The 19,099-nt window shown below is 36.2% G+C and overlaps 1 protein-coding gene across 1 annotated transcript in view; it reads right to left on the reverse strand.

Annotated features, from left to right (window-relative positions):
* LOC150107904 (TATA element modulatory factor-like) overlaps positions 1–18,210 on the reverse strand; it is a 483,854-nt gene extending 465,644 nt beyond the window's left edge. The window contains exons 1-2 of the mRNA XM_090390537.1: positions 17,864–18,210; positions 5,672–5,811 (exon numbers count right to left, since the gene is read on the reverse strand). Coding sequence (XP_090246663.1) covers positions 5,672–5,804 — 133 coding nt within the window. The 5' untranslated portion in view covers positions 5,805–5,811; positions 17,864–18,210. The remainder of the gene's footprint in view (positions 1–5,671; positions 5,812–17,863) is intronic.
* Positions 18,211–19,099: the final 889 nt, after the last annotated feature.

Here is a 19,099-nt window from a genome sequence, read left to right on the forward strand (position 1 = left end):
TATTGTAATGGAGTAGAAGAGAGTGCCCTCCCACGATGAGTCCTTGGAGTTGTCATGTAATAACAATAATAATAATATATAGGACTTTAATTAACTACATTATATGTAATGTCAGAAAACCCCAAAAGAAAATTTAAGAATCAGCTAGCAGAAGCCCAAGTGCTTCTTATCCATCAATGGTCTGAGCAATTGATAAGAAGAAGTAATTACAGCTTCCACATTTCAATGCATCAAATCTTCAAAAGGAGCACAAACAACATACCAATTTCTGAGCAGACATGCAGACATCATGCAATAATCCAAAATGATTTTCATGCCGAGTAATTTTCCATATAATACCAATGATACTACAGGATACTTTCTTCTTCGATGAAGCACAAAATATGGCCTTTCATTCATCTAATGGCCAACACCACCTTCGAATGGCATGATCTGTTGTCACAAAAAAAAGGATACTGCAAGTCAGCATTACTCGTATAAGCATAGCATCTACAGCAGACAAAATACCAACTACCACTGCAATGTTAGCACATCCTTTAGCGCTATTAGCACAACAGGGGAACATGGATTCAATTCCCACTTGCACCTTTTTTTTTTTTTTTTTTTTTTAATGCTGGTCGGTTTGTTGAGCAGTTTACATATCCACTCTTCAACCAACAGGCTGCAGGTTCGAATCCTGATATGGGTGTGGATGTTTGCTATAAAAGTGGAAGAAGTTCATTGCCCGTTGCGAGACAACCACCCTGCTTGTTTTCGTGTACTTGGTGGATTAAATGGTGGAGACAGAAAATTGTCAAGGGAGGGCACTTCTTGGAGGTGTCACATAATAAAAATAATTAATAATTATTGGAGGCCAGAAGTGGTTTTAAAAAATTCCACGTTTGGTCTCTAGAGCAAGGTTTCCAGACTTTCTAAAAAAATAAGTAAAAAACACAAAAGAAATATATAACATCACTAAAATGAAAAAAAAAAAAATCCATAGCCCACCCATGGTTCAAATGTACTTTAGGTTTACATCTAATAAGTGGTATCAGTGAAACCTCTTTCACTGATAACACTTATTAGATATGACGTCTCTATACTTTCCATGAGCCATTTCTTTTTCTCCTTATTAATTCCAGAACCTTCTTCAAATCCAACTGTTTTCACTACATCCACATCCCTGTTTGTCTTACAGACTTGTTCTCTCATTCTCCACACTCATGCTACCCACTTTTCATTCATAAGCATCACTTCAATCTCTCCTTCCTTACTCTCCCACTCTTTCACATCACTCCTTACTTGTTCATTACTTTTCCTTCCAGCATCAGTCTCTCCAAATGACCCACACCAAAAACCATTCATCATCATCATGCGTATCAAGGATTTAGGCCTAGCATGGCCTGTTCCGGCCTTAGACGTCATAGTTGAATCGTTTAAGAGGAATTCCTGGTTTTCTTTTTCCTAATGGCTTGTACTTTAAGGCTTGTTTTGGTAATCTTTCTGTTTTCATTCTTTGAACGTGTTCCATCCATTTATGTTTATATTTTTTAATTTTTTCTATTACTGGTTCTTGGTTTAATTCTTTCATAATATCTTCGTTTCTTTTGTGATCAAGGGTATACTTTGCAGTTTTTCTCATAAACTTCATTTCTGCTGTTGTTAATCTTTGTTTGTCTTTTTGTTTTATTTTCCAGATTTCGCTTCCATACATTAAGACCGGTAAGGCTAATGTATTGTATATTTTTAGCCTGGTTTGTTTTTGAACTAAGTTTGGTTTAAATATAGAGTTAATTACACCTGTTATTTTTAAATATTTTGCAATTTTACGTTTATATCTTTTTCATTTTCATATGTGATCATACATCCTAGGTAGTTAAATGAATTTCACCTGTTCTAAGATCTTGTTATCTATTACTATTTTAGTTCTTGCTGGATCTTGTCCTTTAAAGGCCATAGTTTTTGATTTTTCCGTTGATATTATCATACCATAATCTTTGGCTATCTCATTTAGATCTAAAATAGCTTTCTGTAAGTTATCTTCAGAATTTGTAATTATTATTTGGTCGTCGGCAAAAAGGAGTGTTTAAGTTCACTGTAAGAGAAAGTTTAATACCTTGATGTAAATTTTTACTCCATTTTATTATTATATCATTTAAGTAAATATTGAAAAGAGTTGCTGAGAGGAGACATCCCTGTCGGACCCCTTGGTTTATCTCTCTCATATATGATAGCTCGTGATTTAATCTTATTTGTATTTGATTATTTTCATATATACTTGTGATAGCTTTTAGGATATAATTTGGTATTTGTCTTTCTTTTAGTATGTTAAATAATATGTTTCTTTTAACTTTGTCAAATGCTTTTTCAAAGTCAATAAATGCAATATGTGTTTCTAAATTGTATTCTCTTCTTTTCTCTATTATTAATTTTAGGCAAAAGAATGGGTCTATACATGATGGTCCTTTTCTAAATCCATTCTGTACTTCTAAAATAAAGTTTTCGGAATATTTCATTAGTTTGCTATTTAAAATTCTGCTATATATTTTGTAACATGAATTGAGTATACTGATACCTCTAAAGTTTTTAGGGTCATCTTTTTAAAGATAGGAATCACAATTGCTTTTTTCCATTCTGTTGGGGGTATACCAGTTGAATAAATTTTATTTAAAACTAATAAGAGTCTTTCTTTGAGTCTTGTTCCTGCGTATTTATATAGTTCTGAACCTAGCTAGAAAACCATTCAAATACAATAAATCAAAATAAACAAATCAAAAAACTCATTACACACATTAATAAACTGCACTCCTTTCTCTTCACACATTTCTGCTAAGATATCATTCACTTTTTGCTCTCTGCCTCATCTAGTCACTGTCATACCTGGGCAACACACTGACTGCCTTTCCTACCACAATATTATCTTTTATCCTTCTCAACAACCTCCTGATATCTAATCTTTATATCCAGTGATTATAATCACCAGCCTTATAGTTCCACATATTTCTCACAGAAGTCTACATAATGGTTGGTCACTAAACAAGTAATCAACTCATTATCACTCTCACCAATTCAAGGGAAATTTAATACCTCATTTACAATAACATCCTCTGATGAAATAACAAATGCAAGAGACTAGATTCCCATGTACCCTCTATTATGTAATGAAGATAGTTGTCCCTCAAAAACTCGAGAAATGTACTCTTTGCCACCAGATGCTCTCTTCATTCCAGTATATATTACCACAATTACAGTCACGCATAATGATCACACTTTTCTTATTAGCTAGCCCAATTTGCCTATACATTTCCTTCTCACTGCCTTCCACATTACCATAGCAACACCCAACCACATTTCATTCTTTTTACCTCCACCTCATGCCATACTGCTTCAATACCACTGCCGCTGTTTGCTTCTTTCATTGCCACCTTAGATGAGGATGGCTCTTCTGCTTTTGTCCCTTCCTATCCTCACGATACACATCATAATCATCCATCTCTATTCCTGTCACAATATCATCCTCATCTAACCATATCTCACTTATTCATACAAGTTTTGGGGAAATATACTCTGTTAATGTTACAATTTGATTTCCTTTATTTCGAATACTTCAGGCATTTGTTTGTAAACATACATACATATATACTAGCTCATTTCTGCTTCTATAACAAGCTTGACCAATCCTACTCCTATGTGAACTTCTCCATATCCCCCCCCCCTCACTGACCGCGCGTCTCTGTCATCACTGATCTTACACTTCTTCTGAGAACTGTATGTTTCCCCCCAACACACACATCTCTGGCCATCCCAATCCTTTGTTGTACACACATTACTGTTACATCACCACTTTCAAGGCTTTGTTTTAATTTATACTTGTTTTTTCTTATTTAGATCTAATTTGCCTTTACCCTAATTACTCTCAAAATCTAAATCTTGCCTTCAGTACACGATATAGAAAGACTATCTATATATTTGGCTGATTTCTAGATTAATCACGTGTATCAATTACTCAGACAAAGGATTTACCTTTTGTTAGGGACAAAATCCTTTGTGATTACAGTCTGAGATTGTCTCCCGATCAGATACTGGGAAATTAATTTGTTACGCTGAACCAGCCAATCTCTTTAGGTTAGAAGGAATTCTTAACCTGGGAAACTCTCTCAGATAACATACAGAGGTGAAGAATCTAACACTTACTCTTAGTACTGAAATTCTCAATATCAACTATGTTTAATATTGTTTGCAATCGTGGCTTTTAAACATCTATTCTACTCCGCTTAGGTTCCGATTTTATGAGTGGTAATTTGAATTCATTCCATTGCTAATGTCAGGTACAAAACATAAAGCACATTTATTGAGATCTTAAGGTTATACTTTTTTACATTCATGCACTCAGTCAAATTTATGTCATTCTAAAGTAAAGAACTAGTTAAACCAACTAAAACACAAATGGATACAATCATTAGCTCCTTCTATAAGATTAAGCATTAAACTACACATTACACAAGTCTTAAATTTTATCCATTCAGTTCTCTTCTAAATTACATTAGTTATTCACATAAAATACCTGTCACAAATCATCTATAAACTATCTCTAACAAAATGCTCAGTGAAGTAAGACACTGCTATCATCGATAATCACCTAAGAGTTCTATACTACATTGTCCTTGCTCACTAATTAAACATTTCTTCACTCTAAGTGGGAAAGGAATAACAAAATTCTGTATGTTACCAGCTCTTGGGAAGATTAACAGATCCGTCACTTAATTCACATTTTCGTCTTACACAGCCCGATCCTTCTTCCTTGAATTGCGGTCAGAACATCTCCGCTTGGCCTTTATCCACGTGGTTACTCTTAGAGGTCATCCTACTTGGCCTTCCCAAATGTCTGGCGATATGCCCACATCTGTCTGGTTCTGATGCCGCTAGTCCTCGTCAGAGCTGTCGGTTCAGTTATTCCGTCCTGAAGAGATAGCTAGTCAGGGCGCTGGAACTTCGGGTGCCGACATCTAACATCTCAGGGCGATCCGGAACCCATCAGGAGACAAGAGAGAGGCCCAATGTCCAACCATGTAAAACACCCGGAAAAGGTCAGGAGAAGAAAACCAAAAAGCATCTAGAGAGGGGAACAAACCCCTTTTATTCTGCACCCTTGGTGCCCTCTTTACTGCCAAGTTCTTCCACATGGCACTCGTTTCCTTTGCCCGCAAGATGATCCGGTATACTGCGTCTCCTTGTGTAGCGTCTTCCGGGAAAACGAGCTAGCGCCGCTTTCCGTGTAAATGCATATGTCTCAAGCCAAATGTTCACCCAAACGGTTCGCCAACGAACTTTGGACTTTTGTTTACATCTTGATAAACATTTCATTTCACATAGAATACCCTTTTATAGTTACATTTTACAAACTGGAATTCTTTGCTTAGATTTGAATAAACAAGTTTTGTTTTATAATTCTACATTTAAGGTTTTATAGCCCTATTTACAATCCTTTTGTTTGCTTAAGTACAAGTTTCTCCTTGTTGATATGTTAGACTTGTTAAATCTTGAATGAATTAATTTTTCAATAAATTTTCCCATTCAATATCTAATGTTACCCAATTCATTATTTCACATTACAATTTTCAGCACATTTCCAAAATATATAGCTGTTCAATAGAAACAGTAAAATAAGATTATAAGCAAACAGTTTAATTACCTTTTTGACTAGATTTTACAGTTATCACTGATCCATCCTCTCGTATATCAAGAGCTTTGTCAATGGTTCTTTGTGCGCTATTCAAAGCTGACTTGGCAAGGCTTGCAAATCCACCTGTGTCAAACCAACTCATTTTGCATCTGAAATTAAAAATTAGTTAGAAAATTTTTAAACTTAAAGATATATGAGTAATTAATAGAATTTAATATGAAACTAGCTGATAGTTTGGATAGAACATGGAATAGCCAACACTTGATATCCTAAACAATTAATAAAATATAAACCAACTGGAAAGAGAAGGCCAGGTAGAACTCAAAAAAAGGATATTTGATAATGAGACTGGAACAGACCAACATGGTCTATATCCACAATTACCATTATGATGATGATGACTAGCTGATAAGATATATACTAATAGTAATTTTCTAACCTAAAACTATTACCAAGCAACAAATGGAAAATTTTTGTTAGGCCTTTAAGCCAAAGTAGATGAAACTGATTAATTCTGGCAGATTAATTTGAACATGAGCTTAAAATTGCCTATTCATCATCCAGTTTTCCAGGAAACAAAATTATGTGTTGACATACTAACTGCATTTCATGAACCAAAACACACACATGCACACGCACACAGGATGATTAAAATTAAAATATTCCTGTTTAAGGCCTTGTGGAGCACCATCCAGTGAAACAAATTCTGCAAAACTTTGCAGGAATGCATTGTATGTCATGCAGAAGCAATATCTCAGAAAAAAAAAAGTAGTTTCAAAATTCAGCCAACAGGGGCACTGTATGATGTAGCAAATGTGGATGTACTGATTTTTCTGTGTGAGTAAAGAGGAGAACAGCAACAAGCATAAATGACACATTTTTATTGACTTTCATTATGCATTCATGGACTGTACTGTTCAACGTGCTGCCCTTCAAGGTATGCCACAAACTCATCCTTTGCACAGTGTGTTCAATGGCAGAACACAACTGGCTCAGGACTAATGTTGCACTCATACTGCATTATGTTCAGGATGACCCCTATAAACCTGTCTTGGAAAAATCCCCACAGCCAGAAGTCACAGGGGATCATATCAAGTGAAACAGACAGCCATGCAATGGGAAATATAGAGCTGATCACTCTGGCATCCATGAAATGTTCTCGAAGAACCTCCTTACAGATCAACCAATGCATAGAGGAGCCCCATCCTGCATGAAAATGACTGAATCCATGCATAGGCACTGCTGTAGCTGTGGCTAAACAAAACATGACTGCCAATTGTTCTCAAAGAAGAATGATCCAATGATAAACGAAGCTGTAAACCAGCACCAGACAGTAACTTTGAGTGAATGCAAAGGAATTTGTTGGATTGCATGCAGGTTTTTTTTTTGTAGCCCATACCCGGCAATTGTGGGTATTCACAGCTCCATTCCGGTGAAAGCCTCATCTTCCCACAAAATCATGCACCTATGCATAGCGCAATTGGAAGAACGATGGTAGATTGCACCCTTTGATTAGAAAAGGTTCAATTCTAGTTGTGACAGAAGAAATCATTCATGTTATTTTTTTTTTATATATAGTTGTTTTTTTTTTCAATTGAAGGTGAGTTAGCCGATATGGAGGTAGCAGGGTTTTTTCTCCCAGAAACTTGAGTTTTCATCTGGCATACAGACAAATTGGCCCTTCAGAACACATGCAATTTATAGACAAAAAAAATACTCTAGTGGTTGGTGATGGGCAGTGGATGGCATTGATGCAGATGATTAGCAATAGAAGTTCTGTGTGGTGATGGAGACGGAGAGTTGTACAGTGGGTGTCCTCCCGCAATGAGTCTTCGGACTCCTTGGAGATGTCACGAATAATAATAACAATAATAATAAAATCATCTATGGCCATGCAGCATCCATCTCCACTCGAGCAAGGAATGTTAAAGTGAATGTCTGTCAACTTTCAAAGTCTTGTAGGTGCAACTTCTGTGTCAGGGTTATCTTGAATGGATAGAAATGCAAAATTTTCCATAGAATTCTCCAGACAGTTGTGTAAGGCACATCGATATGTCTTGATACAGCATGTGCACTGCAGGAACCAACACTGTTATTCATGGCCTGTTCCACAATGGCAGCAGCAACTTCATTCACTTGTTGTAAACTGATTGGTTTGCGATCTCTGTCGGGTCTAACTCCCAACAATCCTGTTCCTTCAAAATGACTGATCATTCTTTGCAGAGCACAGAGAGAGAAGACTTCATCGACATTTAAACTGGCTGTTTTTTGTTTAACTTTGTAATAACAGCCTTGGGGGGGGGGGGGAGATCCCAAGCCACACCTCTCAGTTGATGTCCCTTGGAAAATGCTGAGTATACTTCCAGTAGGCTATTATAGCTTATGACACAATTTCCCAATAAGTAGATTTTTGCTGATTTCAAAAGAAATAAGAGATTCAGAAAAATCATGTAGTGCAACCTTCATTCCTTTTTCTCAAAGAGAAGTTATGAAGAGCCTGTTGGTGAAAACCTCCCCAAAAGCCCACAATCTAAAGCAGGAAGAGGTAAGAACTTTAAAACTTAAATTCTGGAGAAACAGACTCATCATATCCACTAATATGATAAAGAGCCAAGAGGTTCTTTTTCAGTGGCGTAAATTAAGTTAAGGGGATAATCAATCCCTCATTATTTTAAAGCCGGATACAAAACCCGGAGATTGAAATCTATCAAAATCTAAGAGTTTCATGCCAAAGAACTATCGGCGAGTCCAAGCATAAGTCAACACCTGGGTAGTACAACACTAGGGCAACTTGGAGCAAAGGTGGAGCAAGCTCCGTTAAAATAATGAGGGATTGATTATCCCCTTAACTTAATTTATGCCGCTGGAAAAAAAAGCCTCTTGGCTCTTTATCGTAGTAAAAATAATATATGGATACACCGGTCTGGCAATTCATTAGTAGGGGTATAAGTAAGTTCAGTTCACTTAAACCTTGGTATTCCAGGTCCACCTACTCACTGATAAGACCTCAATAAAGGTCGAAACCGGTCTGGGTAATGACCTCTACTCATAATGTAAAACAGTAATACATCTCCTAGAAGCTGTGTTTTACATTATGAGAAAATATTAAGGATAGTGATGGTACAGGTAATTGTTGCTTTTTTGTTTGAGTTTAAAGTTATGGCAATTATTCTCTAAGAGACTTTGGAGATAGCCAGGATGTAATTATAGATCCTTTTGCTGACCAGGATTCTGATTCCTCAATTATCAGATTTGTCTGCTGATGTATACATAAAAGTCCATTTTTTGCAGTTTGATGTGACTTCATTTCATCTGTTATCCACTTCTGTGCTTGGATGCAGACTGCATCAAAGTTTGCTGACTCTGCTCTGGTGCAAAGTTCATGAAATTTTCCAGATTTCAAGAGAGAACATTAAGTGAATATAATTAAGTTATATTCACTTAATTATATTCACCTTTGCTCTGAGTTGCCCTAGTGTTGTACTACCCAGGTGTTGACTTACACTTGGACTCGCTGATAGTTCTTCGGCATGAAACTCTTAGATTTCGATCTCTGAGTTTCGTATCCGGCTTTAAAATAATGAGGGATTGATTATCCCCTTAACTTAATTATATTCACTTAATGTTCTCTCTTGAAATCTGGAAAATTTCATAAACTTTGCACCAGAGCAGAGTCAGCAAACTTTGATGTAGTCTGCATCCAAGCACAGAAGTGGATAACAGATGGAATGAAGTCACATCAAACTGCAAAAAATGGACTTTTATGTATACATCAGCAGACAAATCTGATAATTGAGGAATCAGAATCCTGGTCAGCAAAAGGATCTATAATTACATCCTGACTATCTCCAAAGTCTCTTAGAGAATAATTGCCATAACTTTAAACTCAAACAAAAAAGTAACAATAACCTGTACTTATGCACACACACTGAGACTTCAGATAATAACTCCAAGAATGCTTTCTAAGTTAAAGATACCAAGAAATTATATACTTGGTTTTAATCCTTTTACCAAGAAAACAAAACAATATTTTGCGCATAAAATTTATTCACGTCTGAGATACTTGTATATAGAGGCTAATGACTCATATCACTTGCCTTAGTATGTATCCCATAATGCAAAGCATCCCCTTTCGGACATGTATAATGCTATGCATAATGGGAAGGGCCACTACCCAGACCAGTTTTGACCTTTGTATAGGTGAAGCGGGCTCTAAAAAATTAGATGATCCCAAAAGATCGCCCAACTCAGCGTTGTTCCACTCAGTGACAGGCTCACCCCCGTCACCAAGAACTTCTCAGCATTGGGTCTACCCAGAGGCAGGCTCACCCCACCACCAAGCAGAGCCATAATCTCAGCGGTGGCCCCACTCAGAGAAAGGCAAAAACCTATCCCCAAGCAGAGCCTCTCAAATCAGAGCCAGACCTGCATGGGTTTCGACCTTTACTGAGGTCTCATCAGTGGGAGCCAGACTCTTAACACAACTGGAAGAACAATGGTACATTGCAAGCTTCAATTGTAAAGGATCCAGGTTCAATTCTCATTGTGATGAGAGGAATCATTATGTCAGCTTTTTCAACTTCTCACATGGTGGCATAGATTTTCTCCCAGAAACCTGGGTTTCTTCATCCTGCATACAGGCAAATTGTCCTTCCCTTTATCCAAGATTGAGCAAACAAAGTTTGCGCCTGAAAATATCTTCAGGACTGAGGCAAGGCGGTGCATCTGTTGGCAACTCATAGCAAAGGTGGACCAAGCTATCATCACTCCTTTGTGGCTGAAGATATTTTCAGGCACAAACTTTGTTTGCTCACACTTGGATAAAGGATTAAACTAAATTTATTATAGTCTAACCAAGGGCAAAATAAACTTCCAACATGGGTATATATATTTTAGGGGTATATATATTTTAGGGCATATATATTTTAGGGCATTATGGGTGAGTATAGAAGGCAATTATAGCAGAATAAAAGAGGTGGAAAAATTTTGTACATACCTTGTTTTGATTCCAGAATGTCTTCCAATTTCATGATCCTGCTTAAGGTTGTTTATAAAGAGGGGGGGGAAGGAGGAAGGGAGCGTGGAGGTGTGTTTTGACGCGGGAAAATAAATTTGGAAAACCCGAGTTATGTATTAATAATATATATATAAATATATATATATATATTATTGTGTTTAGGGGCTCATTTTGTGGGGGGAAAGGAGAGGAGGGGAAGGGTTTACTTATGTGGAAACTGGGGCAGGGGAGGGGGTTAATGGGGTGCGGACCATTTCGGTCGACTGACCACCATCGGAACTTTTTCGGAATCCCATGTATTTAAAATAAGGGACACTCCTAAACAAAAACAGGCTGTAATTGCCGTTATTATAATAATAGTGTTTAAGAGGAGTAGCATGGGAATTATCCCAGAAACTATACCTACCTTCCAACATCTGTCTCCAAATCCAGAGTAATTTAATAATAAGGTGGTACACCAGTTGGCAATTCATATAAGTAAATATGACCACTCCGTTGCTTCTGCCTTAGTGTCACTACTTCTGTTCAAAACCGGTCTGGGTAGTGGCCCTTCCCTCAATGCATAGCATTATACATGTCCACAAGAAGACGTGCTTTGCATGGTGGGAGATACTGAGACAAGGAGTGATGAGAGCTTGGTCCACCTTTGCTACGAGTTGCCAACAGATGCATCACCTTGCGTCAGTCCTGAAGACATTTTCAGGCGCAAACTTTGTTTGCTCACACTTGGATAAAGGATTAAACTAAATTTATTATAGTCTAGCCAAGCGCAAAATAAACTTCTAACACTCTATCAGAAGGCTTTCTTCTTAATCTCCTGGTAACTCCTCAGGCCCATGCCTTCTTTGACTTGGTCAACAAAGCTTTTCCTTGGTCTGCCTCTTCTTCTTTTCGCCTCTATTTTGTCCTCAGTTATTCTCCTCACAAGTCCATCATGCTGAAGTACTGGTAACCCTCATATAAAACGCGGTACTTATACAACTCAATTTCGATATAATGCGGTCTACAAATTGTAGTAACCCTTGTTCAACGTGGTTTCAATAAAAACACTGTTGTAGTAACCCTTTATCTTTCTGTATATTTCTCAGTGCGTCTAAAAAATCAAATTTTATCTTCGTTAAATTTGTGTCTGCCTGCATGTAGTTATAAGTAGCCAATTTATATTAGGGAAAATACCCTTTAGCATGCATGTACATCAAATTTTTACCATATAAAGCATTTTTGTTGAAAATTGTCTTCGTTTTCCCAGGAAGGCACATTAAAAATCATAGATGTGTTAATCTCAAGCTGAGCACTTTATTTTCTGGTGAGTTACATACATAATTAATATATAATGCTATTTTTTATTTAAAAAACTTATTTTTATAATGTAATGGTCACAAACTGCAACGAAAAGGAAAAACCAATATTGAAAAGAAAATTCATTTCTCTTGAAGAAAAAATTAAAATCATGGATCAGTTGAAAAATGGAGAAAAATCAGGAGTTGTTGCAAGGATTTTGAATTTAAATGAATCAACAATTCGAACACTCAAACAAAATGAAGATAAAATCCGAGAAAGTGTTATTGTTGGGTCAGCGATAAGTGCAAAGCATATTGCTCATGTATGCGATATTCTAATTGGAAAAATGGAGAAATTTCTAATGATTTGGATAGAAAATTTCATTTACACTCAAAAGAAAATTCCTTTGATGGAAATTTGATTAAACAAAATGCTCTCAAAGTTTATAAACGTTTATAATCCAGACCAGGTGTTCAATGTGGATGAATCCAGGTTATATTGGAAAAAAAGGCCAAAACGCACCTATATTTCGAAAAGTGAAAGATCAGCTTCTGGATTCAAAGTTTCTAAAGAGAGAATTATTCTACTGTTTTGTAGTAATGTATCACGTGATTACATGACAAAACCAATGTTTATTAACCGATCCTCAAATCCTCGTGCTATGAAAGATTAAAATATGCACTTTATTTAATTTTGCCAAAACATTTATACATTAAGTGCAATGAAGTTTACATACAATTTGTAATTTTTATAATTTTATACTGCATTTGTTTCATAGTTTGTGTTTTCTTAACTTACATGAATTACCTGAATTAAATAAAAATATTTTTTTGTTGGATATGTCCTTGTTGTTTATATAATTAAAAAAAAAAACAATTTTGGAACATAATACTTTTTCTATGTGATCTGAGTCTTGCATAATGCGATTTATATAACATGGCATTTCTATGGAACCTAACATCCGCATTATTATTATTATTATTAAACAAGACCTCATGGAGTCAAAGACTCATCTAGGAGGTCCTTTTATCTCACACACATCTCATCATACCGGGTCTTAAACACATTCAAACTCCTTGCAGACACCACACTCTCAGGCAAGGCATTCCAATCATTCACAACTCTGCACGAAAAAAACCTGCCTCTCACTCCCCTACTCACACCCTCTTTATACAGTTTCCAGGGATGACTTCTGGTTCTCCCCTGATCTCCCACTATTCTCTGTAGAACTTCTCCACCATTGATCCTATAACAACCCCTTACCAACTTGTAGGTCTCTATCATATCTCCCCTCTTCCTTCTCTCCACTAGACTCTGCAAATTACATCTTTTCAATCTTTCCTCATACTCGACATTCCAGAGGTCAGAAACTACCTTAGTCAGTAGCCTTATGACCCTTTCCAACATCTCTTCATCCTTCTGAAAACCAGGTGACCAAATCTGGGCACAATAGTCCATGTGTGGCCTAATCAAAGCCTTATACAATGGAACAAGAATCTCCCTACTTCTACACGTCCGAGTCCTCCTCACCATTCCCAGAAGTCTTTGTGTTGTCTATTTTGGCGATGTGTCCCCTAAATTTTAGATCCTTATCCACTATCACCCCCAGATCTCTTATTTCCTCTACTTCCAACAATATATTCTCACAAAGCATAAATTCTGCATCCCATCTTTGTTTTCCAAATTTTAAAACCTTACATTTTGCAACATTGAACTCGCATCCCCATTTGCTTGCCCAATCACTCAATTTATTCAGGTCTTCTTGCAAGGCCACAACATCTTCACTACTCTTCATGGTTCGTCCCAACTTTGCATCATCTGCAAACAACTGAATATCTCCATCCAAATCTTCGCCAATATCATTAATATACAAGTTAAATAGTAATGGCCCTAAAACAGATCCCTGAGGCACTCCACTAGAGACTTTCCTTTTCCTGGATATTGCACCCCCATACACAACTTGTTGATACCTATCAGATAGCCAGTCTCCAATCCAATGCACTAATCTAATATCCAACCCCATCTGCTCTAGTTTGACTGTCAACTTATCATGAGGTACTCTATCAAAAGCTTTTGCGAAATCCAAGTATATTACTGTGTATCCTTCTCCTCTGTCCAAGGAAGCAGTCACTTTATTGTAATAAGTAAGTAGATTACTAAAACACGACCTCCCTTTAGCAAATCCATGCTGTCCATCAAAGATTATACCATTGTTGTCAACCCAACTCTGGATCCTAGTTCTCACAAGCTTCTCCAACAACTTAACCACAACACCTGACACACAGATAGGTCTATAGTTTGATGCTTGAGTTCGATCACCTCCTTTATGAAGTGGCACAATCTTGCCCTCCTTCCACTCTTTAGGGACTTGACCAAGTGCAAGACTCGTATTAAAAAAATATGTCAAGGCAGGTGTCAACTCTCTGGCACATTCCTTCAGAATACGCGGTGATATTATCAAGTCCCACAGCCTTATTTACATCTAGTTTACTCAACTCCCCAAACACCTCTTGCTCACTTACAGTCAGTCTCTCCTCCCCATCATCAACTGCTCTTAATCTTTCCATGAAGTCACATTCACAAGATTGAAAGATCTTTATGAACTGCTCATTAAGTATCTCCACCACACATTCTGCAACAGCTGTCTTTATACCATTTCCTCCAATCAATGTCATCCTTCCATAATCATTCTTTCTTTTCCTGGCTACATATCGAAAGAACTCCCTAGGATTCTTTTTAGCTTCATTAGCTAACTGCTGTTCATACCTCTCTATAGCTACTCTCACCAACCAAGTCACCCTCCTTGCCTGGTCTTTCTAGACCTCATGAAATTGGTTACTTCCACTTCTCTTATGCTGCCTCCACAATGCCCTTTTTCTCTGTATTGCATGCTTAATCTCTTTATTCATCCATCTCACACCTACCTTATTTAACCTTCTCACCCGTGGTATACATTTAGACATTGCATCCACTAAATATTTTTTGAAAATCCCCCAAGCTGCATTGATCTCTTTTCCAGCTAACTCCTCATTCCATGCTACACCTGCAAGCTGTCTCCTGAGCTCTTCATAATCACCCCCCCCCTTGTAGTTCCACATATACCCTTTTTTCACAGGGGTCCTTGCACTGCTGGCAACCATCCAAGTAATCACCTCATGGTCACTTTCACCAATTGGTGGATGATTTGATACCTCATTGATAATTACATCCTCCGATGAGATGACCAAATCCAAGACCCTTAATCCTCTTGTGCCCTCTGTTACATACTGTCTGAGGTAGTTATCCCTCAAAAACTCAAGAAACTCATTTTCTTTACTTCCAGTTGCTATCTCTTCATTCCAGTCTATATTGCTATAATTAAAATCACCCATAATGATCACCCTTTTCTTATTTGCTTGGCTTATTTGACTATACATTTCACTATCACCACCACCCACATTACCAGGTCTATAACAACATCCCACCAAGTATTTGATTCTATTCACCTCTATATCACACCGTACTGCCTCAAAACCACTGGCCCCATTTCCCTCTTGCATCTCTACCTTGTATGGACATAACTCTTTCTCTATCATCAATAGCACTGCCCCTCCCTTTTTACCCCTTCTATCCTCACGAAACACATCATACCTTTCCATCTCTATTCCTGTCAGGATGTCATCCTCATCTAACCATGTCTCACTTATTCCGACAATCTCTGGGTGCACAGACGCAATTAGTGCAACCATTTCATCCACCTTGTTTCTTATACTTCTAGCATTGGTATACAAACACAACAACTCATTTCTGGATTATACAAGGGTTACCTGTATATGTCCATACCACCTGTCTCTTCTAATTTTCATTGATCTAATTAGACTTCTGGTTCTGCTTATCTCTCTCAGGACTTGTTTAATTTTTTTTTTTTATTCATTTTTATTTTGCTTCAGTTTGAGTTGTGTTCAGTTGAGTAGAATACCCTCTTCCTCAATGAGTCCTTGGACACCTTGGAGGTATGATGTAATAGCATTTTCTAATTCATTCTTGTATGTCCTTTAACTGTTCTTGGCAATTTCAAATCAGCTGCTTTTATTCTGCTTCCATCTTTTGTTTCCAACATTTTGAAGCACATAACATTGTAGGTATGGCCATGACTTTATAGAATGTTGTGTTTTCTTTCTTATTTTGCCTTTTGCTGTTCTTGTTTGTTTAACAGTATCATAAATTGTTTGAAAATAGTGTAACTTGTTATCTATACCTTTTCCATTACTATTTTAGTTCATATGGGATATTTAGACCAAACATTTAGTTTACTTTAATGAAATTCGCAAGTTGTATTCACAACTTTTAAGTTGTGAATACAACACATAACAATAAATAAAATAGATGTTTTAGTTCATATGGGATATTTAGACCAAACATTTAGTTATCTTTAATGAAATTCGCAAGTTGTATTCACAACTTTTAAGTTGTGAATACAACACATAACAATAAATAAAACAGATGTTTGAAGGTCTTCTGATTTTTGTATGATTACCTGGATATCTGATCTCTTTATTATTGCATGTTAATTTTGTTTATTCTTGAATTTACTGTAGATGTACACTTTCTTACCAGGGTTCAACATATTATTACATTATATTATATTATAACGTAACACCTCCAGGGAGTCTGTCTAAAGACTCATCGAGAGAGGGTACCTACTTCACAGCTCCCTCTCCAGACACTCAATCTACCAACTACAATGAACTGCAACTACCATTCTACATCAACGTCATTCTACCGCCCATCATCACTAGTATAGTATGCCCACAGATGCGAGACCCTTCGACACTTCTGCGCATGTCAACAGAAGGAGAATCCATTCCGATAATAGGGTAATCAATCCATATTGCGGGATGAGTTGTTTATTATTACGCGTTAGAAAATTAACTTCTCTTTTATGATCATTGTAGTTTTTAAAGTGTTAACTATGTTGCTTGTATAACAGTTGGAAAATTTTACCTATAAAGCACGTGATTTCACGTGTTAGTAACAATTCGTACGTCCTTCATTTCTTTCTCCCCTTCAACATGAATCAACTATTCTTGGCAAGTCTCCAAGGGAAGCTCTCTAAAGTGTGGACCTACAATATTTTCACAAACAATAACAAACATCCATGCCAAAAGCGAGATTCGAACCCACCGCCTTTTGGCTGAACAGCAGATACACTGACCACTTGGCCAACCAGGCTAGCATAAGTTAATTAAGGCAGAAGAAAGAATACATCCCTAACTCTTTGATTTGTTTCTATTTCTTCTATTATTCATTAATATTTACAATTAGTGCTGTATATTATATAAGTTGTTCTTAAATGCATTAAATAACTATTCCATTACGTATATTATTAAATTAAAGTTATATTAAATTAAAGTTAATTAAAAATTTTGCATTTTAATTACAAAGAAATCAAAGGCAGGTTTGAATGAGTGTAAACCATCTTCAATTAACGCTTGTGCAGTTAACAAAATTTCCTCACTCTTGGTTCAATTTTTGAGTTATTGGAATTTTTTACAAAATCTATATTCCTTTAATTTTTGAAATAAAAAAAAATACTGGAGAATATTCTATACCATACACAAGCATGAAGGTGCCATGTATGTGTGTGTGTGCATATTATTATTATTTATTTGGTAACCTCTATGGAGTCAACACTCATCATACATATATATATGTAAGTGTGTGTGTGTGTGCATATTATTATTATTTATTTGGTAACCTCAATGGAGTCAACACTCATCATACATATATATATGGAAGTGTGTGTGTGTATATATATATATACACACACGCACATATATATATATATGTGTGTGTGTGTGTGGATAGAGAGATTGAGAATCGAGTTAAATTTCACCAAAGGTTTTTTAAAAAATGCACTATACCTTTAACCAATAAATATTCTTCCAATATGCCACGTCATTTTTCTTCTCCATGCGATACAGTTAGAGGTATCGTCTAACGAATTATGACGTCATGACTGAATATGAGATGTCAAATTAAGAAATAATATCGAAAAATCAACCACCAGTAATAACTACTCTAATACAAGAGAAGGCACATAATCTGTAAGGTAAACAAACGCGTGTAACTTGATGGGTTTAACATATCTACTTGCGAAAGTTTTACAGTTATAAGATATTACATTGGTTAAAGCAATAAACTTCCAAATGTTAAAAATTAAAAATTCCAAATATTTTTAAACCATGATCATCATTCATGGACTGCAATAGCAAAGTTGACTATCGTAGTTCAAGGAAAAGCCGATAGAGTTTTTTTTTTTTTTAATTAAGACGAACAACTTTGCGTGGCGTTGTTGCTGCTCACAGTTTTCTCATTTATGTTAGCAAACCAATAAGGATGTCAAACAATTCTTGTGGTACGAAATTTAAATTTCTGCAGGAAAAAGAAAACATGTAGACAGCATTAATGTGGTATAAATTCCAACCTTTCATTAATATTTTACCGTTGTAGGATATTACATTAGTTGAAGCAATAACCTTCCGAATGTTAAAGGATTTGTTGTAATCATAAGCACCTCCGTAGCGCAGTTAAGAACGACAGTACATTGTGCTCTTCGATTGGAAAAAAAAAAAAAAAAAGCCTAGTTTTATTGTCCTCGTGACGAAAGGAATCATGATATGGGCTTTTTTTTTCAGTTGAAGATTAGCCGATCTCATACTGAGAGGAAGGCTTTTGCATCCCGCATATAGGCAATAATAATATATAATTTTTAATTCCTGAATTTAATCATAAATATGATTTTCGGCGGTAGCTAAGTAATGAAATGTTTTACTAAACTTGTTTAAGTTAAGGGATATTACATCCCATATCGTTTCTTACTAAAGAAATAAATAGTTTTACTAAACTATTTAAGAAAGATGCGAGCTATGTTAGCCAGTACTGGCATCTTTCTTAAACCGTTTAGTTTAGCATTGTAGCTGTCTGATAAGATTGCATTACTCATTCATTTACTAGCAATTAAAATACTGTTTTTATGCCACTCATTACTGCCATTGACAGATTTTTTTTTTATTATTATTATTACACAGTATCTCATTGGAATCGTGGGAGACCCAAATTAAATGATGGTAGCAAGGTGACACATGCAGATGAAATAG

Source organism: Typopeltis vanoorti, chromosome 3 (assembly GCF_054136105.1).
Source record: "Typopeltis vanoorti isolate ZY-2024b chromosome 3, IOZ_Tvanoo_1.0, whole genome shotgun sequence".
NCBI lineage: Eukaryota > Metazoa > Arthropoda > Arachnida > Uropygi > Thelyphonidae > Typopeltis > Typopeltis vanoorti.